At 35.4% G+C, this 20,930-nt stretch overlaps 3 protein-coding genes across 3 annotated transcripts; all 3 read right to left on the bottom strand.

Annotated features, from left to right (window-relative positions):
• Positions 1-1,545: 1,545 nt before the first annotated feature.
• On the bottom strand, positions 1,546-4,472 carry LOC107491766 (subtilisin-like protease SBT1.5). The gene has a single exon (XM_016112687.3). The coding sequence runs from the start codon at positions 4,205-4,207 to the stop codon at positions 1,850-1,852; it is 2,358 nt and encodes a 785-aa protein (XP_015968173.1). The 5' UTR covers positions 4,208-4,472; the 3' UTR covers positions 1,546-1,849.
• A 4,466-nt stretch (positions 4,473-8,938) lies between these two features.
• Positions 8,939-11,168, bottom strand: LOC107491764 (uncharacterized). Its single transcript, XM_016112685.3, has 5 exons — positions 10,445-11,168; positions 10,207-10,359; positions 9,965-10,106; positions 9,336-9,577; positions 8,939-9,241 (listed from the first exon to the last, which is right to left on the bottom strand). The coding sequence occupies exons 1-5, from the start codon at positions 10,880-10,882 to the stop codon at positions 9,035-9,037; spliced, it is 1,182 nt and encodes a 393-aa protein (XP_015968171.1). The 5' UTR covers positions 10,883-11,168; the 3' UTR covers positions 8,939-9,034.
• Positions 11,169-12,520: 1,352 nt separating this feature from the next.
• On the bottom strand, positions 12,521-13,735 carry LOC107491765 (uncharacterized). The gene is made up of 3 exons (XM_016112686.3): positions 13,435-13,735; positions 12,919-13,049; positions 12,521-12,839 (listed from the first exon to the last, which is right to left on the bottom strand). The coding sequence occupies exons 1-3, from the start codon at positions 13,594-13,596 to the stop codon at positions 12,704-12,706; spliced, it is 429 nt and encodes a 142-aa protein (XP_015968172.1). The 5' UTR covers positions 13,597-13,735; the 3' UTR covers positions 12,521-12,703.
• Between the last annotated feature and the right edge of the window lie 7,195 nt (positions 13,736-20,930).

Genomic DNA, 20,930 nt, shown 5'->3' with positions numbered 1-20,930 from the left:
CGACATCTGTGTATGCCTTGCTAGAGAGTATATCAGGTTCAAATCCTAACTATGACTAAAAATGGTTATATGAAACCCATGCGGAGAGAAGAATGTTTGAATGTGTGTGTGTTTGAGTGTAAGACCAAAAAACAAAAATTTCCTCATGCCTATTCTTCAAACACGCCGTAACACATTATTCTAAGGTGAATGGTTACCTAAAAATGTTGTCTATTTACTAAAAAATTAAAAAATAATATTTAATTTAAAAAATATAACAATAAATAATTTTTAAAAAATTAAAATTTATTAAAAAGATAAATTAGATAAAATTTAAGCACTAATTCATAGATCGGCCCAATCCTAATACCGTTAATTCCCGACGCCCTCAAACCCAACATAACACAGCAGCAGTTACACTTACCCTAATCCTATAATCATTTGTACTTCATTCTATCTCTCCCTTCTATCCCTCCCTTCTATTCCTCCCTTCCTCATTTTCTACCATGTTTTCTTTTTTTCGAACAACAAGAGCCTATTTTTCACTATGTTATCATATTTTCTACAGTGGTGTTTATCTCCTTTCAGATGGAGATTGCGGCTGGGACTACAGTTGGTGGAGAAGAACACGACGAGCGTAGCTAGAGTGGTACGGGACGACAACTCTGGAGTAGGGGACAACAACTGGATTTTCTTGAGTCTTCTTTTTTAAGTTTGAATTGTTTGACACTGAACTACTAAATCGTAAAGAAGAGGAAGAAATTAGAGTTTCTTTTGTTTTCTTTCTCTAATTTCTATTCTTTTTCCAACTTGGTTCAACTGACCAATTTTTAGTTTGGTTCGTCATCTCTATTTTCCAACAATTTGTCATATAGATGGAACAACTATCTTTAACGATTTTTTATTTGATCAATCTGATTTTTAGAATATTCGTCGTACTATTCTTAAATATTCTTGATTTAATTATCTAACAATATAATAATAAAATAATTATAAATAATTATAAAAAAATTTATACTCTTTCTATACAACTTTAATATATATAATAAAGTATCCCTTATTATATCATATCGGTTTGATAATCAATCTGGCTTGTAAAATCTTGCAAAAATATGTATTTTTCTATTATTATATAAACTAAAAAAATTTCTCGCGCCCAAATGATGACAAGTTCGTGTCTCCTACCATTTCTGAAAAATCATCTCCCACCTGTCTCTATCTCTCTCTCTCACATCTTGCCAGCTCTTTCACTTTCAATTAATTTCATTTTCAATTCCTAGTTTTATTTTAATTTTTAATGTGTGAGTCTGACTCCCTACACATACCGTGTATAGGCACTTACGTAGTGATACCAAGATGGGTGGTATCCATGTTCTCAATACCCTAACAATATTAATGAGATCTAAGAGAAATACATTTGTCAGCAGAAAGGCGCAATGAGGGTCACCTAACCCCTCACATAACCACGGGAATTCTTGTCTTGTTTGTCATTATCAGCCTGTCCACTCTCAAGAAATTTTTGGTTCACAATCTTGTGCGCTGCAAAGATACAATAAAACACTACCATTTCTGTGCATATGCGCTCACCAAATCTTTCATAGAATATGATTTAGTAACTAGTAATTAGCAATGAGCTAAAAGAAAACCCAACTGGTGGTCACATGGGACATGGATATGGATAGTTCCATCATCCTTGTCTTTCAACAAGCATCATTCTTAATTTTACAAGAAATTAAAGTTCTTAAAACAAAAATCCTTGATAAAGGGAAGGCATTCTATAATATCTATGATACATGTAGTAGACCTAAGAAGTAAAATTTGTACACCGAAACCTGGAATAAAGAAAAACAAGACTGGCGAGTATTGAAGACTAGAGAGGTTGCTGCATTGTGACAACCAAGGGACTTGTGACAGTGTGCTTGCCATCAAACCAAACAAGGGAACCACTCTTCACACTCGTACTCCCGGGCGAAAGCTTAACTGCCCGGGCTTCCACTCTCACTAGGAAGTTCAATTTCTGACCCAACCTCCTGAAAGAAAGTGTCTCCGGCTCCACTGTGACTGTTATTCCCTCCGGGGCTGCAATGGTCACCTTGTAAACTGAAGTTGGGTCCCCTACATTGGTCACGCTCCTAATGAAGTGCGTTGACATCTGTGTCTTCCCGTGTTGCTGGAACACAGCAGACAGGGATGGGTAATTCAAATTGCCAGCATGACCGGCAATCTTGGCACCGCCGCAGTCGGCACCCTTTCTAGTGACGGTCCTGATATTCTTGGCAGTGTAATTGGAGTTGCACAAGAAGTCCACATAATCATAGGCGGAGATGTCGTAAACCAAGCCAGGGTTCATGGCCTTCTCGGGATGAACATGGCCAGCACCATAGTCGAAAACAGAGGAGGCGTTCCCAGTGGACTCATCCAGCATTGAACCTCCTGTGTTGTCGACCGTGTAAGCAGTGGTCATGAGGGCGGACCTGATGGCGGCGGGGCTCCAATCAGGGTGGGCCGCCTTCAGCAGTGCAGCCAAACCAGAAACATGGGGACATGCCATTGAAGTGCCTGAAAGAATGTTGAACTCAGTCCTGCGCTCATCGGAGGCAACCCCAGAAGGGCTAACATTATCGGGCCATGCAGCCAGGATGTTGAGCCCGGGAGCTATCACATCGGGCTTCAGAATCTCAGCGGATTCGGGGTTGGGCCCACGAGCAGAGAAAGATGCCACCACTGGGGCTGGCCTCACTCCAAGCCTTGTACCCTCAAACTCTATTGTGGCTGTGGGTGGTGACCGCGACTGTGACGCCGCTGAGATGTATTTCCTGATGTCGTCGCCTCCGCGAGCACCCACGGAGATGGCGGGGAGGACGTGGCAGTCGGCCACCAAGCCTTCACCATCAAAGACTCCATTGGCCAGTATCATAGCAATGCCTCCTGCCTTCTTGACCACCTCACCTTTGGCTGCTCTGGAGTTGATGCCTCTTTCGCACACCACAATCTTTCCCCTCACCATCTTAGGATCCAAGGAGCCATCCATGCAAAGCGAAGAAGAGTAACCGTCTCCGCCAGCTTCTCCCCCCGCATACATAAGCGGGTACAGCCGCCCCGGAGTGAGACCCGGTCCCCCATACACGCTGACCCCTCTTATTATCTTGCCGTTCCCCAGCCTCACGTTTGCCGGGAAATCTCTGTCTATGGTTCCTGCACCCACCGTGGTCATCCATGGGGCCACATTTGTCACGGTGAGACTGCCGGGGCCGCTGTTTCCGGCGGAAGCAGACACGAACACGCCAGCCTCGGAGGCCCCGAAAGCACCAATGGCAATAACGTCCAGGTAGTAGGGCACCACCACGCCTCCAACACTTAGGGAGACAACGTGGACGCCGTCGGCGACGGCGGCATCGAAAGCTGCGAGAATGTCAGAGTCGAAGCAACCGCCGCTCCAGCAGACCTTGTAGACGGCGAGGCGGGCCTTGGGGGCCATGCCGGCAGCCATTCCCTTGGCGTAGCCGAGCGTGGAGGCAGGGAAAACGTACCTGCCAGCGGCGATGGAGGCGGTGTGGGTGCCATGGCCATCGGAGTCCCTGGGAGAACGGTACTCAAGGGTGTCATTCATCTTGCCGTTGGTGGCCTCGTAGCCGGCGGAGAAGTAGCGAGCCCCAATAATCTTTCGGTTGCACAAGGTGGCGGGGAAGTCCCTTCCAGCGACGCAGCTGCCCTTCCAGTTGGGAGGAACAGGGCCGAGGTCGCGGTCGTTGAAGCTCTCTCTGTCGGGACAGATACCGGTGTCAATGACTCCAATGACGAGATCTGAACCGAAATCCGTCTCCTTGAGGAGGCCGGCCCTGTCGGCAGTTTTGAGGCCCAAGAACTGCGGCGAGCGGGTAGTGTGGAGTTGGCGGACCTGCTCCGGGATCACTGCGACGACGTGGGACAGGGATTCCAGCTTCTGGGCCTCTAAAGGTGAGAGCTTTGCCGAGAAGCCGTGAAAAACAGTGTCGTAAGTGTGAAGGACGGCGGCGGAGGCGTCGGTGATGGTGGTTTCAGCTGCAGTGGCATGGTTGATAATAGAAGCGAGAGAGGACTCGTACCAGTGCTTGTGGGTTGGGAAGATGGAGGGCTTGGCTTCATGGTGGACTTGCACTATGAAGGTACTCTTCTTCTCCGGGGAAGCGGCAGCAAGTGTTGCTGTGACTGTGAGGATGAAAGAGAGGAGGCTGTGACAAGGAGCCATTGGGGCAGCGGTGGGGATTGAGTGGGAAGTAATGGTGAGAGTGTTAAATCAATGAATAATGAATCTGTACTCGTGCCTAGTGTGTAGTGTAGAAACTAGAAAGAGTTATTTTAAGATGGGCCCTTTTTTCCATTACTTTCCAATTTACGATTGGAAAAGTTTTCTTGGCTGCTTCTTCATAAACTAATAATAATGCAACACTGTACCGGGACGGGAGTCGTCTTCTTCTTGTTCCTGTTGCAGGTTTTCAGTTTTCACCACGACATGGTTGGGGTGGGGATTTGCCTTTGAGAAACAAATTCTTAGATGCACTCATTTTTTCTATTCTATTATGTTTGCCATAAATTTTATTTTTCTTTTAATTAAGATTTTACTATCTAATATATTGAACAATAAATAAAATATAACAAAATAAAATAAAATAAAACTAAAATTTGGGTGATATAAGAATAAATGAATATTCTTAGTCTATGTCAATTTTATTTTATTTTAATAATATGAATGAAATTAAAGTTAGTTCTATTTTATTTCTTTTTTAATTTTAAATTAAATGATAACATTAAATTTATAATGCTGAAATAAAAAATAATTAATGGATGAAAACAAAAATACAGAAATTATTTCTCGTATAGAATACACATTGGTATGTTTGTTCAATATTGGAGAGAGATGTGTTTTGCCGCGTTGTGGGTGTTAGGTTTTTAACACGAAGAGAGACATGGTGACAGGCTCCATTAGCAACGTGACAGTTCCCTGACAACACGCGGTGGGCGGGGTGATGTGGTGAGCTAGCAGGCGTAGAAGCTTCCTGGCAACACGCATTGGACATGTTGCCTGCAAATCAAGCAGACGTTGCAGAGGTTTTAACACCTTCCCTAAGAGCTGCAGCAACACAGGTGGGCGTGTTGGAGGCTGTCTGCACGCAGGAGATAGCTCCTCCACCCCAGCAAACGCAGCTGAAACTCTATAAGTTGAGCCTCTCAATACCCATTTCATGCATAAAGAGTGCTAGGGGCGCAACTTTTGTGATTTGTAGCTATCAAATAGTTATCAATGATAATTTTAATGGTGTAAGATTGGTGTGAGATTTCATCAAATAGCTCACTTTTCTTTCCTTCATGCATTATGTGTAGTGAGCTTTCTATATTGAAGAGAGAAGAAATTAAGTGAGGAAGAAGAAGAAAAGAGTTTAGTGTGTTAAAAAAAATATAAAAAAATTTATTAGTTTATATTTATTTCAAAAAATGGTACGTAATTATACAGCATCCAAAAAATATATTTTTAATTATTTAGATAATTTAATTTATGTAAGTTGATAAAATTTATTTTTTATGTACTTAAATTTTTGTAATTTTTGTTATTGTTAGTATTATATAGAAATATAGTATTGTTATCATTATCTTAGTATTATTTTTTGTATTTTATTAATATTTTCGAATAATATTTTAATTTGTCTAATGTATTCATATTTTATTTTAAATGTGAATATATAAATTTTTTTGAATTTTTTTGTTATAATGGGATTATTTTTCTATACATTTAATAAAGAATTTAAATCTTGATAAATAAATAAATATTTTTATTTTTTGAAAATAAATATGCAAATATTTATTAAATATTTTAATAAATAAATATTATTAAATATTTTATTTATTTTCAAAAATAAAAATTATTTATATTTATTCTAAAAAATAGATATAAATATTTACTTATAATATTTAAATAAATAACTATTTTTTATTTACGATTAGAAATAACAATATTTATATTGATGTAAATTAGTATTATAAATATTTATTTGAAATAATTTTTATTTATTTAAATTAATATTTAGTGAATAAATATATTTTTAAGGAACCAGCCTAATAGGAATTTGATGGTTCGTAAACTGGATCTGCCGCAATCGTGAAAACCGGTGGTAAAAAACTGCTTACGCTCAATGGGATTCTACCATGTTTTTAGGATTGGGGTGATAAGAAGATTCTACCATGTTTTTAGGATTGGGGTGATAAGAGGATTTTACCCCTTGTTAGTTGCTCTGGTTTAATGGTGGAGACAAGAAATATTTAGGATTAGTGTGATTCCCAGATCCAAACATTACTATTAAGATTCTAATTTTTTAATAATATGTGACAATTTGTGTGGCAGCCGTACAAAGAATTGATCATACCCAACGAGTTACATGGACACTTTGAAGTGCGTGACATCGTTAATCCATTATTATTGTTCAGATGTGTCAAATGGCACCTTGCAAACCGAGTGATACGTCAGTTTGGGTATGCACAACTCCGCCCCCTCCCCCCGACGGTAGCAAAAAACATTCTACCGGCAGAGCATTGCGTCACTCTTCGTGAAGTGCCACATCATGACTGGAGAGTGTTACTTGTGGGATGGGTAGAGGAATGTGGCAACCGCCGTAATGTAACACCTTAATATTCGAGTCATAAGTCAATTGATATTACGGTGGTACGACTCTCGGATGGATTTTTAATACATAAATATAAGTATAATTAAAAGGAATATTAACTCGAAATATATATATATATAGCCACTAAAAATACATCAAAACCTCTATAGCCAGGTTTTAAAAGAATACATACTGATGGTAATCAGTAGCTAAGAAAAGAGGGGAGGTTAAATTTTAGCCTCTTTTTGCTGAATATTACTTTCTGACTTTTAAGGAAACTTTAAGAGATATTTCTTCTTTTTGTCTCGTGTTGAATTAAGAGATACTTTTGTTTTGTCTCGTGCCGAATTAAGAGATATTTTTATTTTTGTCTCTTGATAAATAAAAACAGAGAAAGGAGTAGAGAAGAAGAATTAACACCAAATATATCCTGATTCAGTCACTAGGTGCAATGTGATCTACATCCAATCTCTATCACAACAATGATAGAATTTCACTATGTTTTCTCAATATTACAAACACCAATATCTCCGTAAGAACTAGTCATTCCTATCTAGGACAAATCCAAATTCTACACTTCTTTTTCTTTCTGAAGAATTTCTAATTGATGAACCCTTTTAACAAAATCAGCTAGATCAGTTATATGTACATTGAGCAATTTTCGACGCATGTAAAATCCTAATCCCATGGCAGCTATCTTCATTATTTCACTTTCAGGAAGTGAAACATAACATCGATTTCGAACATTCTTAAATCGAATCATAAAATCATTCTTAGTACATTTTAAACGTTAACATATAGACTGATTTACCAAATTTTTGGTCGAATTGGTCCATTTCAATTTTTTTAACTATTGATCGAAATTCAAATTTTATTAAATTATAAATTACTTTAATAAAACATTGTTGCTAATTATTTACTTGCAATTTTCCAATTGAAAATATTGTTTATTAATAAGAGTTAATTATCAATAGTATCTAAAAATTCAAGTACTCACAAAATGATACATTAACGATGTTATTGACAAAATAACCTCTAAAAAATTATTAGCTTTTGTGACAAAACAACCTCTAAAAAATTATTAATTTTGACAAATGCGACTAACTTCTTCTTTTCTTTCTCTGATCTTTTTTAATGTATAGCTCTTCTTTTCTTTCTCTGTTTTCCCTTCTCTTTCTCTAATCTTTTTTACTTTGGATCTGTTGTGATTGTGTCAAGCAGAGGAAGAAGATATTTCTTAAAAGAATAGCTTTAATTGTTGAAGCTTTTTAAATTATAAAACTTATGGAGGCTTTTTTTATAAATAATTGTTGGATTTTTTTATGAAAAATGCTAAAAAAATCATCACAATTTATTGTTTTTGTTCATTAATTAGTCATTAACTTAATTCTTTTAATCTAATTTTCTTAATTTAATAATCTAACAACATATTTTATTTCATACTTTTAAACATTAATAGCCACCTGATGACCAAAAACAATAAATTCTGATGACTCTAACATTTTTCATTTTTTATAATTATTATAATTGTAGTTGACAGTTAGTCACTTCTATCAAAATTAATAATCTTTTACGGACTATTTTGTCAACATCTTTCAAGTACTAATCTTTCATGTATTGTTTTGGTAATTAACTCTTAAAAATAAGTGCTAGCTCATTTGATCAATTAAGCATGATTAGCAGCCAGTGTATAATACTAATACATAGGTGGAGGTAAAATAATAATTACCTAGAGTACCCAACATAGAGTAGGGATAAAACAATAAGAAATATAAATCAAATTAGTCTTATCGAATATTAGTAAAGATATTTGGAATCAAAGAACAAGAGGGGAAGAAGCTAACCAAACTTACATTGACATGTGATAAGCCGACCCCGAAGCCCTCTTTTGTCAGTGTTTGTAATTTGTACCTAATCACTATCAGCACCTGCTCATAGCCATTAACATGTTTGTTTCATGGTAAATTATATAGTAAAGATGTAAGTTTACAGATTTTTTCTTTAACAGGATGAAAGAGAGATGGATAAAGATAGGACTCACATTTTGAATAATAATAAAATAATAAAAAATATTTTAAACTCTCTCTCTGTACCACTTCAATCTGTACACTAGAGTGTCCCTTGTTTTATACGTGAACACTAAGTATACACAGTCCATGAGCAGTGCTGCTACTTGCTACCAGGCCAATTCATGAAATTTTGTAACAATTGCCAAAGTTAACAATTAGAAGGGGAATAAGCAATGATGCCAGGTTAACAGATAAGTTTGCCTGATTATAAGAAAAAAACTATCCCTAATTAGTTAAAAGACACACACGTACTCGTGTGAAAAACAAAAATCCATCAGACAATACATTATCTTGAATTGAGGCTAACAGATTCAAAGAATAGTTATAAAATAATTACATATATATGGATGACTATAAGTATAACTGGATCAGCTCATCACTAACAACTGATGGAGTAAGAACACCTAAATCTGTGAAAAGCAGAGTCAGATATTGAGGAGGGGTGTAATCCCTGGCAGACCTTTCAACTTCAACCTTGGATGGAATTGGTACACCAAAATCAATAGGGCGCAAGGCAGGAGCCAAGTCTTTCTGGTCTAGAGGGTAGAGACGAGCAAACTGCAAAGCAACACAAAGAAAAACTTGTAAACACCGAAAGACAATACCGCTCCTAATTCAACATCTGAAACAATTTTGTTATCATGCAAAACACCTTATAGCTTTCAGCAGCAACATAAACTGGCTTATTCATACTATTTGCAACCAATGCGATTTGATATGTCCCCATCATGTTAATTATGCCGCCACTTTCAACAACACCATCTGCACCCACAAAAACCATGTCCACCTCGTCCATAGTATACGCAACAGCAGAGTCTATTACAAGTTTCACAGGAACGTCAAGCTTTGCCAGCTCATTTGACAACCGTAATCCTGTTCGATCCGGTCTTCCCTCTGTGGTCCCAAGCACAAAAGGTTTGAAGTTCAGATCACAAATTTCTATAATGACCAAACTAGAGATGCAGGGTTCACAGGCATTAATCAAGGGATATGGTGGAAAAAATTGAAACCGAAATTTTGCAAAAAATCAACATTCAAAAACCAACCTTTATCCTACTAAGTGCAATGTTTATGTGTTCAATGAATGACAGTGGAGTGACTATCAAAAACCAAACAATCAGGCAACCGCAATACATTTGAACACAAAGACCTTTTTCTACTGGCTCCGGGTAAAGATTTCAAATTTAAGAGCTCAATTATGAATGCCCTGGCTTGTGAGTTGGAAGTAAATCTATATATCAATATATAAACAAAAAGAAAGAGAGTAAGAGGGTAAAATACCTGTGCAGAAGACTCTAAATAGCTTTTTATTTTGTGCTGCCAGTTTTAGAACTTCAAAGACAACCCTGGAAAACCCATGGACTAAAATGGTACAGCCATCAAATATAAACTCTTGACTCAACATGGCAATAATTTTCCTGGACTGCAAAACAAACAAGTTGGTGAGTGAGTAATTGAAACTAAAGAGGGTACAGCTGATCGATCTTGATAAGTTGCATTAAGATTAATGAATAAACTAAAACCTTGTAGGAGATTTCGCCAAACTTCTCAGCGCGCTCGATTAGGCGAGACTTGGCTGAATTAAAATCTTCATACTCCAAAGCAGAGGTCCTCGTCACATACCGCATAAACAAATCACAGCCAGCAGTCAAGGAGATTGAAGTCGTATCCCAAGCCTGTAAAGTAAAGCCAGCTTAATAAGGAGACATTCATTCAAGAAATCCAACCATTTTTGAAAGAAAGAGAGTGAATTGAAATTACTTTGAGAGAGTCGGAGGCCTTCTTGAGCTCGATTTCGAGCTGCATCATGGTGGAGGCCTGGCTGGACCTGATGACGGCGGCCAGGGCGCGAATGGCGGCGACGGCCTCAGCCAAATCGGGCTGTCTACGCCAGTTGTTGAAGACGTCGATAACGCTGAAGGGCTTGTCGGGATCAGCGGTGGAGGTGGATTGAGGGGGGTCGTGGGCAACGGCGGCGGCAGCCTGGGCCTGGGCGAGCCAGTCGCTGGTAACGACGGCGTGGTGGGCGGCCCTTGTCTGGTAGTAGGCGGAGATGTTAGGGTTGTGGTCGGTGGGCAATCCCATTGCGGAGGAGGATTCAGTGGGTGGAGGAGGAGTAACGGTGGACGATGTGTCCGGCCTCAGAGCCGCGTCATTCTGCTGCCTGTCTAGTATGAATGATGCGGATCTCCACCACATTTATGCCTCTTTTCTCTTCTCTCTTAATCGCCGATATTCTCGTTCCAATTCGAATTACAAGAGAAACTATGCACAGCACAAAAACAACGCACAACCATACGAGTGGTGGTTAACACTGTATGTATACAGATGCAAATTATAGAACGTCTTCTTCGGAAAAATAATTGAAAGTGATCCTGAGTCTTGTAAAATTAGGGTTTTGGGGATTCAAGCCAAGATAGTGGGAATTACTGCTAAATTAGGATTTATCAACGACGCGTTTAGTGCAATGAGTTCTCTCAATGCTGTCAACTTAAAAGCTAAAAAATTTAAATATGGAGGTAGAATGAATGCTATACTTTAATCTGATAATTTTGGTTGTTTTTAAAAATTATGGGAGATACATAAATTGGATCCTTCAATTTGTGTTTAAAAAATTTTAAAAATTTGGAGTACAGAAATCGGACGATCCGAGTTGTTTACCTAAAAATTAGATGATCCAATTTTCGTAACTCTTAAAAATTTCGATTTGTATTCCGTACATTAAATCATCCCATATTTTAGAAAAATACTATAGTAGATCATAATTTAAAAAAAACACCATTATTAATCCAATATTAAAAATAAAAAAGTGTCAACTTAAGTAAATTTGATAATTAAAAGTGGTTAGATAAATTAGTTAAATTATTTATCAATTTTCAACTATTAATTCTACTTGAAATTGACTGCATCTGAGTTTTTACTTATTATTTTTTTAAATTTAAATAAAAAATTTATATAATATACAATTTATAAATTCAATGAATATATTCGAATAAGTTAATCTCCAAAAGGTTAATTATATTGAATTTGAGAATTGTTAAAGCCATCGATTTTTTTCAAAGACAGCATAATTACAAGTTATTTTAAATTCAAAATAAGAAATCTATAATTTACTCATATTTGCAGATTAACAATGCATACTGCAAATCACCTATACTACATTAGGTTGAACAACTTATTGATTTTCGTTTAGTTGATATTGGATTTAACTTTTCAAATTGGTAAACAATGATTTAAAAAGATCGAGAATGGAAGTATATCACTTGCATTCTCCATGCCTGATCTTAATGTCACAATAAATTAAAAAAAGAGTGCAGCAGTGAATGCAAGATTGGTGATCATAACACATGTTGGCCTGGGCACATTCACAATTTGTGTTGCTTTTCCTTGTTCATTCATCCTTCCTACATCCCATAAAATATATATTTTCATTTTATAGTATTAAATGGGTGATTCTGTTTCTCTTCTTGATCATTATGCTTTCTCTTTAAAAATGTTAATCGCTAATTTTCATTACTGTGGGTGCTGTGAGTATCTAGTAAGTTAGCTTTTCATTTTATTCTTTTCCTTTCTTTTGTAGCATAGGCTTTGTTGGCCATATATAAAAGAGTTATGCTTCGTCTACATTGAAATTAGCTACTACAACTATGCTGGAATATAAATATACACTGAAAATAAATTAAACTACAAATATATTTATACATAAATATATTGGTGACTGATTTTAGTATACAAAAATAGCACAAATAGCATTTTTATATATAAAAATATGCATTTGGATAGAAAGATAGCCTTTGTAAATAATGCAAATGCATAAAATATGTATGAGTGCTGTGCTTTTAAGACGCAAAGACAAACAAATTTATTGCAAGTCATGCTCTGCTGTTCCATGAGATATAATTTACAATACTAGTAGGGTAGAGATAGTAGTTTACATCAATGACTGAAAAGGAGAGGCAATTAAATTGAGAAAAGAATTGCCATCGATCGAATACATACAAGATGGTAAGATTGAGGTGACTAGCGAAAGGAGTTAAAGCCATTGCAGTTCAAGTCTCTTTTGAGACTCTCAACTGTATCATTGTTCACTTTTTCTTCCTCTTTAGCAATCTGAAGCCATCCTTGTTGGATAACAAGATTCCTGATTTCAGCATCTCTGGACAAATGCAGTCTTAAAGTCATAAAACAATAACAATCAACAAAAAAGACTATAGAGTATCAAATTTTCTAGCTACCTTGGATTTGGAAGGTGATAGCTTGCCTTTGGAATTCTTTGAAAGCATGGTCCTTCATCATACCCTTCACATATTATTTCTCCCCGCTCATCTTCGTAGCAAACTATGCCCTCTGATCTATCCTCGTAAACCTGTTTTCTTTAGAGGTTAGACACATCAATCAATTATCCAAATATACTATTTCTATTTTCTAATTTTTATTTCTGAACCCACATGATAATTGTTTTCTTCTTCTGCTTGGACAAAAATAGAAATAAGGAAAAATCTACGAGGGCAGCAACTTTTGTGTTTTGTAGCTAGGATTTAACCATCAAAAAGAAGAGTGATCTCCCACTATTGGATATAATCTCACACCATTAAAAATACTATAGATGGCCAATTGATGATTACAAAACACAAAAGTTGCTGGCCCTAGCACTCCTAAGAGAATAAACATCAAACAGAAAGTAGCGTGTATTGTATTGTATTGTAGTGAAGTGCAGAAAAATAAAAGAAGAACGATGATATTATATTGACCTTGTTTTTAATGGATGCTGTGACTTTTGTGATCCTCACTGCTGGTGCCTTTTTCAGAGGAACAAAGCTGCTCCTGGCCTTCAATTCTTTCTTTGGATATTTGAGAGATGATCCATAATTGCGAAGTGGGATTTGAGTTAAGCAATTAGAGTAAACAGCCATCAATGCAATTTACAAAGAAGAAGAACAGGTATAAGAATAAGAAGAGTAAAATTGGTGTTGGGTGGGGCTATGGCTATATAGTAATAGAATAACGATCTCATCACATGATTGAAAGGTTTCGTCTTTATTATTATCATTAATGGTAAGCATCGATTTTTGTTTTGTTTAGAACTTTATATCATCTAATAAATTCAATTATTGGTGGCTCAGGTCTTATCTGGTTATCTTGATGCCTTAAATTAATATAATATAAAATAAGATTACTAAACAGAGTCATGTGGGAGCAAAAAACTTGTTTCGGTGAGCTTCTAAAAAAATATCTTTTTTTGAGTTATGTTTTTTAAAAGATCTTATAAAAAAGTAAAAGTAATTTTATGTTTCAATGTCTTATGTAAAAATATTTTTTTATTTATCAATTATGTTTGGATATAATAATATAAAAATACTTATTTATTTATTTATTACATAAAAACATCTTTTTTTAAGAAAAAAGAAGATTTTTAAAAAAAATATCATTTACAACTTTTTAAAAAAAGTCTTTTTTTTTTAATAAAATAATGACGACCAAACAAACACAAAATTATCTATCTCTTACCTCTTGTTGCCAGTGAACTCCAGGTCATGCCTCTGCTTGATAGTGTTTCTCTCCTATAATTTTGTTGCTTAATATTATTTTCATATATTTTTTTACTTAAAAATATAAAATAAGTATTTTATTAAATAATTAAAAAAATTAAGAGAATTTATTTTTTTATTATTACTTTGTGTGATATAAATTAAAAAAAAATATAAATCCAGCATCCACATGATCTAAACAAGTTCTAATAAAATGTAAATAATAAGATTACATTCTTATTTAAAATAAAAATGAAAAAGAAGTTTTGATTATAATGATGTCTCCTTTTTATCTTACTAATCATATTTTAGTATTTTATCATTTTAAATACAAATAAATTTAATTATTTTTTTATTTTTATGATTTTATTAAATTTGTAGGTCTTTATATTTTTTAATTGGGTTCATAAATCATTTTAACTCTTTTGATCAAGTTTTTATTGTGACAAAAAAAAAGTTTGAATTAATGAAATATTTCATTCTCAAATTAAAAATACCCTGAGTAATTGGTAAAATTCTAAATGTGACTTTTTTTTTTTGAGAATGACAAAATAATCCTTTTCTCTCTCCCCTCTCTTTTTCATACCTAGACAAAAAAAAATTTCCTTCCCTCCCTTCCCAATGGAATTCAACTCAGTCACAAATTTTATTCTCCATGCTCTCTCTTTTTCACTACATTTTATTTATAGCAGGAGGCATAACAAAGAATAACGAGAAAAAAAAAAACAAGTAGAACCAGCTATGTGACTGTTTTGAACAAGAATGACAAACTGAAAATATGAATAAATGAGAAAATTACATTAATATCAAACGATTAAAATTTAGTTTGTTAAAATTTTTACTTTTTAAAATAACTTATAAGAACTAATTTTAAAAAATTAACTTTTTAAAAGTTATAACATTTATGTTTAGTAAATCAAATTAAAAATAACTTTTAATAAACACAAGCAATAACAATTGTGTTTGATAAAATAGTTTTTAAAATTTAAAAATATTATAATAGACATAAATGCAAGCATTAAATTTGAAAATTAGTTAACAAATGAGATTATATTAGACTTTTAAATTTTAAAAAATACAAATCAACTTTGAAAAGCTCTATCTTAGGTGCTTTCAAAAGTATCCCGATCTTTTAAAAATTGCAACTACAAGCACATGGTCTTTTTGAAAACATAAAATGAGGAGTTTGAACTTTTAAAAAGTATAAACACCTAAAAGTTTTACCAAACCAAGCCTAAGTCATTAAAGCTAATAAAATCATTAACTCGCGAAACTGTCAAATCATGACATTAAAAGCATACATTAAAGGCAGTAAATGTCTAATAAAGGAAAAAAAGAACTCTGTTCACTCTATCACCTAAAAGGCTAAAACACTACTAACTTAAGAATCAGAGTGTATTTTAGGTTGTCTTTCCAACCTGATTCCAACATTGTCAAATTAGGATCTTCAAATCTTCCTAGCTCATAACCTCACCAAAAGGTACGAACATTTGGCGCCATTTGTGGGATCTTACATTATTGGTTCCATGGTTGACAAAAAATACAATCAGTAATCAGCTCAAACACTCATTTCAATGAACAACAAAATCAAGATGATAGACATAAAACTGATATCACCCCACCTACCAATCAAGAACTTCAAGTTCCTCCAAGATTAGAAAATTAGGAGGTTCAGAACTTTAGAGTTTGTCATTTTGTTGGTTTACGGTAAGACTATGTTCGTGCCATGCAAGAAATACGCCACAAATGCAAGAGTTAGAACGTCGATTAGAAGAGCGATCATAATCAAGCAATTTCGGTCTCGAAGTCGTACAACTAGAGGTCGTGATCATAGTCATGAAAAGAGGACCTCGGAAAGGGCTCGCACGCGATGCCAAGAGGATGATCATCGACATTCTCGCTCTCCTCAAGGGCATAGAAGGGACTCGCCTCGACGTGATGAGGGGCGTCACAAACTTGAAAGAAAGGGAAGAACTAACTCCCGTTTAGCCCAGTTTTAAAAGGAAACAGACTCCACAAAGGAGTCTGAGGTCCTAAAAAAGACAGGGATACTCGGGAGCATGTGATTATGGGTCAAATTCCATTTGCTTCCCATGTCCTCCAGGTTTGCTTGCCTAAGCATTTTGATAAACCAACAGGAGTAGGAGATGTGATCTGGTGTAAGGCTTTTTTAGTAACATTGTTAGGACTAACAATGGCTTGATTCAACACATTACCTTTTGGATCCATATCCTTTTTTGCTGATATCAGGACGAAGTTCTTAGCACACTTTACTACAAGAAAAACTTAGGCCAAACACCCAATATCATTACTTGGTTTAGAGCAAAGAGTGAGTGAGAACATCCAAGATTACTTGAATTGCTTTAACAAGGCCTTATTACTTTATTAGAGGTTAACACACAAACTTCTAAAGTTGTGTGCTTGTACTTCATTGCTGATTTGCTAGAAGGTGATTTTAGGAGACACTTGTCTTCCACGGATGTGAAGTCTATGGAAAAAATTAATCAAATCGCCTTGAATATATGCAAGATGAAGACATCTCAAAGATGGTTTTGACTAAAAGAAAAATATATAATTTTATCACCAAATAAGGCTGAAAGTTTGGGACAATCCTCAACTCCAAGGTCATTAACACCACAAGTTAGGAAAAAAGACAATAAATGTGATCCTAAAGAATTCAACAACTTACAATGTGATCTAAAAAGGAATACAATACATGATCTGTGAGCATTTGTCCCAACAAAGTTTTGTGATGAAATCCTGACCTCTGAAGGTCGTGTAGCCACTATCTGAAGAGATTGGATAGTTGTGTTTATACCAATAAAATTCTATGATGAAGTCCTGACCTCTGAAGGTCGTGTAACCACTATCCGAGTAGATCAAGTAGCTGTTGTAAAGTACAATAAGTAAGTTTGACCTCAAATATTTCACTGGAGTGTTTTTAGTGGACTTGGACTCCCAAGTTCAAGAAAAGCCGAGACCAGAATCTAATAAAAATTTGGAGAGCCTAGTCTAAGATTGCTACTCATGTTTCGATTATCATATGGATCTCGACCTTATTGATAAAGTAAGGTCAGCAACCAATTTAGCTGAACAAGCATTAAGGCAGATGATTACAAAGAGATATAATACCAAAGTCAAATTTAGGAGCTTTCAAGTAAGAGACCTGGCACTGAAATAAACTGATGCTAGTACCTCGATATCTCAAGAAAAGTTAATCCCCCACTTGAAAAGGACCCATTAGGGTTAAAGAAAATCTGGATAAAGGGACGTACACGTTATAAAACTTAAAAACTTTCGAGGTCCTGAGAACATGGAATGCTAACTGCTATCCACATCAAAAGGTATTATTCTTAGAAAGTTACTAGAGTAAAGACACTCTTTTCCTATTAATTTAGGTTTTTAAGGAGGCCTAAATTTTATGATTATTTGTACTTGACTTCGTTAGATAATTTAATTTGATATTTCAATGATTGTCAATTGCTTCGTACGTTAATGTATTATTGCCTATTCCATGTGCATAAATTCTAATGTCGGTACAACTATATCACAAATATTTAAAATACATTGAATATTACTACCAGTACAACGGTAATAAAGCACAGTTAATACTAATATTGAGAAACGGTAAAAAGTAAAAGAGTAATCATAAAATTTAAAGGCAATAAAGTTTCAAGCATACTTAGCCTAATTGTCTAAACAAAAGTTCAAAACAGTTAAAAAGCTTCCTAAAAAAATAGAAAAAGAACTTGTCCACAAAGACAAATAAAAAAAACTTGTCTACAAAGGAAAATAAAAAGTACTAAGTACAGAAACTTAAAGTACAAATAACTTATAAAAATTTATAAAGATCTTTACAAGATCTCCACTATTTTTCTATTAACAACCTTTTTAAAACCTCTGACTTCAGAGATGTCCAAGTCGGAAGCTAAGAGTTTTATTTGTTCAAGTATGTTATGCTCAGCATCAAACAACCCATCTACATCAACACGTTCAGCTTTCGTGACTGACTGATTGAGAATTTTGACCTCCTTCATGAGCTTGGCAACCTATTTCTTCATGTTCTCAACTTTTGTATTAAAAGAAGTCATCGCTTATTCCAAGCTTTTAACTTTGCCCTGAATGGTGGTATTTTCCTCCTGAAGAAAGTTCAAAGTTGCGTTTAGAACTCTGAATCCGTGTGTTGGCATTGTTAATTTCTTTATCCTTTACCATAAATTCAGAATAAAAATTTGAAATTTTCATCTCAGTATCCCTAACAAAAGTAGGTAAGCAAAGAAGCATGCTTTAAACTCAGGGCAAGGTATATTCAAGGAGCATCTTGGCTAGTCCCGATTTGGTGGTCTTAGTTATAAGATATGAGTTCATGAACTCAAAAGAATGAAAATCTTTCTCCAGAACGTAACTAAAGCAGGTTAGGAGAACGACCCTAGATGGCTCAATATGGTGTTTTCCTTTGTTTTGTGGCTACTTTTTTTTTGGTGATTTGGTAAGAGATTTTTCTTCTAGATCATAGATTTCAAGTCCTTAAACATGTCAACTGCCAGATAAAAGAAAAGAGGAAGTGAGAAAGTTGTTAAGTTAAAAATAAGGAAATAACAAGTAAAAAGGTAATAAAGTCAGAAACTAAAAAGATAAATTATCATTAAATATAACTGACCTTTCACTTTTTTAACCGATCGAAAATCGAGAAAAGCAACTGTTTGAAGGAAACTAAAAAGTTTTCATGGATTTTTGGCACTCAAAATAAAAAAAGGCAAAAATTTATTTGGGCTTGACCCATTAAACTCGGATATTCTTGACAAAGTCATTAAGTCAACAAATTTGAGTTGGAGCATTGTTTTGGACAAGAATGACATATCAAAAATATAAAAAAATGAGAAAACTACATTGCTAGCTAACGACTAAGTCATTAAGGCTAATAAAGTTATTAACTCATGAAACTGTCAAATCATGACATTAAAGCATACATTAAAGATATTAAATGCCTAATAACAATTACATTAATTAAAAAAAAAGGAACTCAGTAAGTAATACATTGTTCACTATATCACCAAAAACACTTTTAATTTAAGGATTGTATTATATTACAGGTTGTGTTTCCGATCTACACTACAAGAAAATACGTTTATTGCCACGTTTTTAAAGCACGATGAAAAGTTAAAAAAGCGAGAGATATGGTCACGCTTTTAAAATGTGGCAATAGTGAGATATATGCAATAGCGAGAGATACGGCCACGCTTTTAAAGCGTGACGATAGCCTTATCAAATTAAAAAAATCTTTTTTAATTTCTTGACTTTATCTTCATCATTGCACAATATAAATTTTCAGTCATTTTTATTACCAAACCTATAAATATAGTATGCACTTTTTATTATAAGACAAATCAAATAGTAATTAGTGACATATATAATTTTTGCTATAATTATTTTATACATTAATACTCAAATACAAGATAAAAAAGATATTGGTATGCCAAGAAAAAGAAGATATAAGAGGAAAAAGAAAGGAAAATAGAAGGACTTTTTATTCATTTCAAGTTTACATTTACAATATAAATTAATTGATAAATACCGCCACGTCGGGTTTCTGAACCAATCACACTTATAACAGGATGATCCTCGATACCTTTTCCCCATTTGTATAAAAACAAACATCAAACCGAATAAAACCAAAAAATTACATATTAAACACAACACTAAAATAAAGAAGAACTAACAAAACAGAACATTTCTTAGTTGCTCCAAAGACTGTAGCAATAATGTCACTGCCAACAGAATTGTTTTTAAGTATCAGTTTCACTAAAGTTAACTGTCACTTGTTGGCGTCTACCATTTGGCTAACCTCCTCGTCATTGATGTCCTCCCTTGCCACACTTTGAATCTCCTGCATCATCTAGACTGGTCTGGCGGTGAGGTGTTTCCTAAAGTCTTCATTTACTAGACCGTTAGTAACGCACAGACTGGCCACTGAGTCTGTCAATTTCCAGACATTTATTGTTGAATCGATCAAGGTATTTCCTTGTCGGTTCCCCCACCTGCTGTGTCACTCCCAACAAGGTAATCGGGTGTTTCGTGTTGGCAATTTGGGTTGTGAACCGTGCTAGGAACTTCTGCGTGATATCCGCAAAAGCGTAATAAACCCTTGTGGAAGGGAGTCGAGCCAACAAATTGCCGGTCCTGCCAAGATAACGGAGAACGCTCGGCATCTAATGGCATCACCTACGCCTTCTAAGTTCATTCTGGCCTCAAAGGCCGATATGTGCTCTTGTGGATTCTTAGTTCCATTATACCTCATGTCCGTTGGCTTGTCGAAGTTTTTCGACAGCCGAACCATGAGGATGGATGGGTAGAAGGAAGTGGCATCCATTATAATGGGATCTCACCGTTTCTTCATCCAATCTCCCATTCGCTCTCCATGGGCTTCCGATCTACCGTGGGTGTAGGTGAGGGAGTGAATGTTAGTTCGATTGCACCCATCATCCTTCTTGGTGCTTTGTTGACGATCTTCTAATCTCCTTGACGGAGATCGGGTGTATGAAAGGCTAGAACAGGCCTCTGAACGTGAACGAGAATCCCGACTATACTCAGGATGATAATGGTCTCTCGCCGCCAATTCTCTCTCCATGTTCTAGACCCTATGTTTGAGTTCCTGCATGATTCGAGAGCTATCACCGCCGGTACTGCCAAACGAATGCTTTTCCGGAGATCGGGTATGG

Source organism: Arachis duranensis, chromosome 6, assembly GCF_000817695.3.
Source record: "Arachis duranensis cultivar V14167 chromosome 6, aradu.V14167.gnm2.J7QH, whole genome shotgun sequence".
Classification (NCBI taxonomy): Eukaryota; Viridiplantae; Streptophyta; class Magnoliopsida; order Fabales; family Fabaceae; genus Arachis; species Arachis duranensis.
This window is presented reverse-complemented; position numbering and strand designations above follow the sequence as displayed.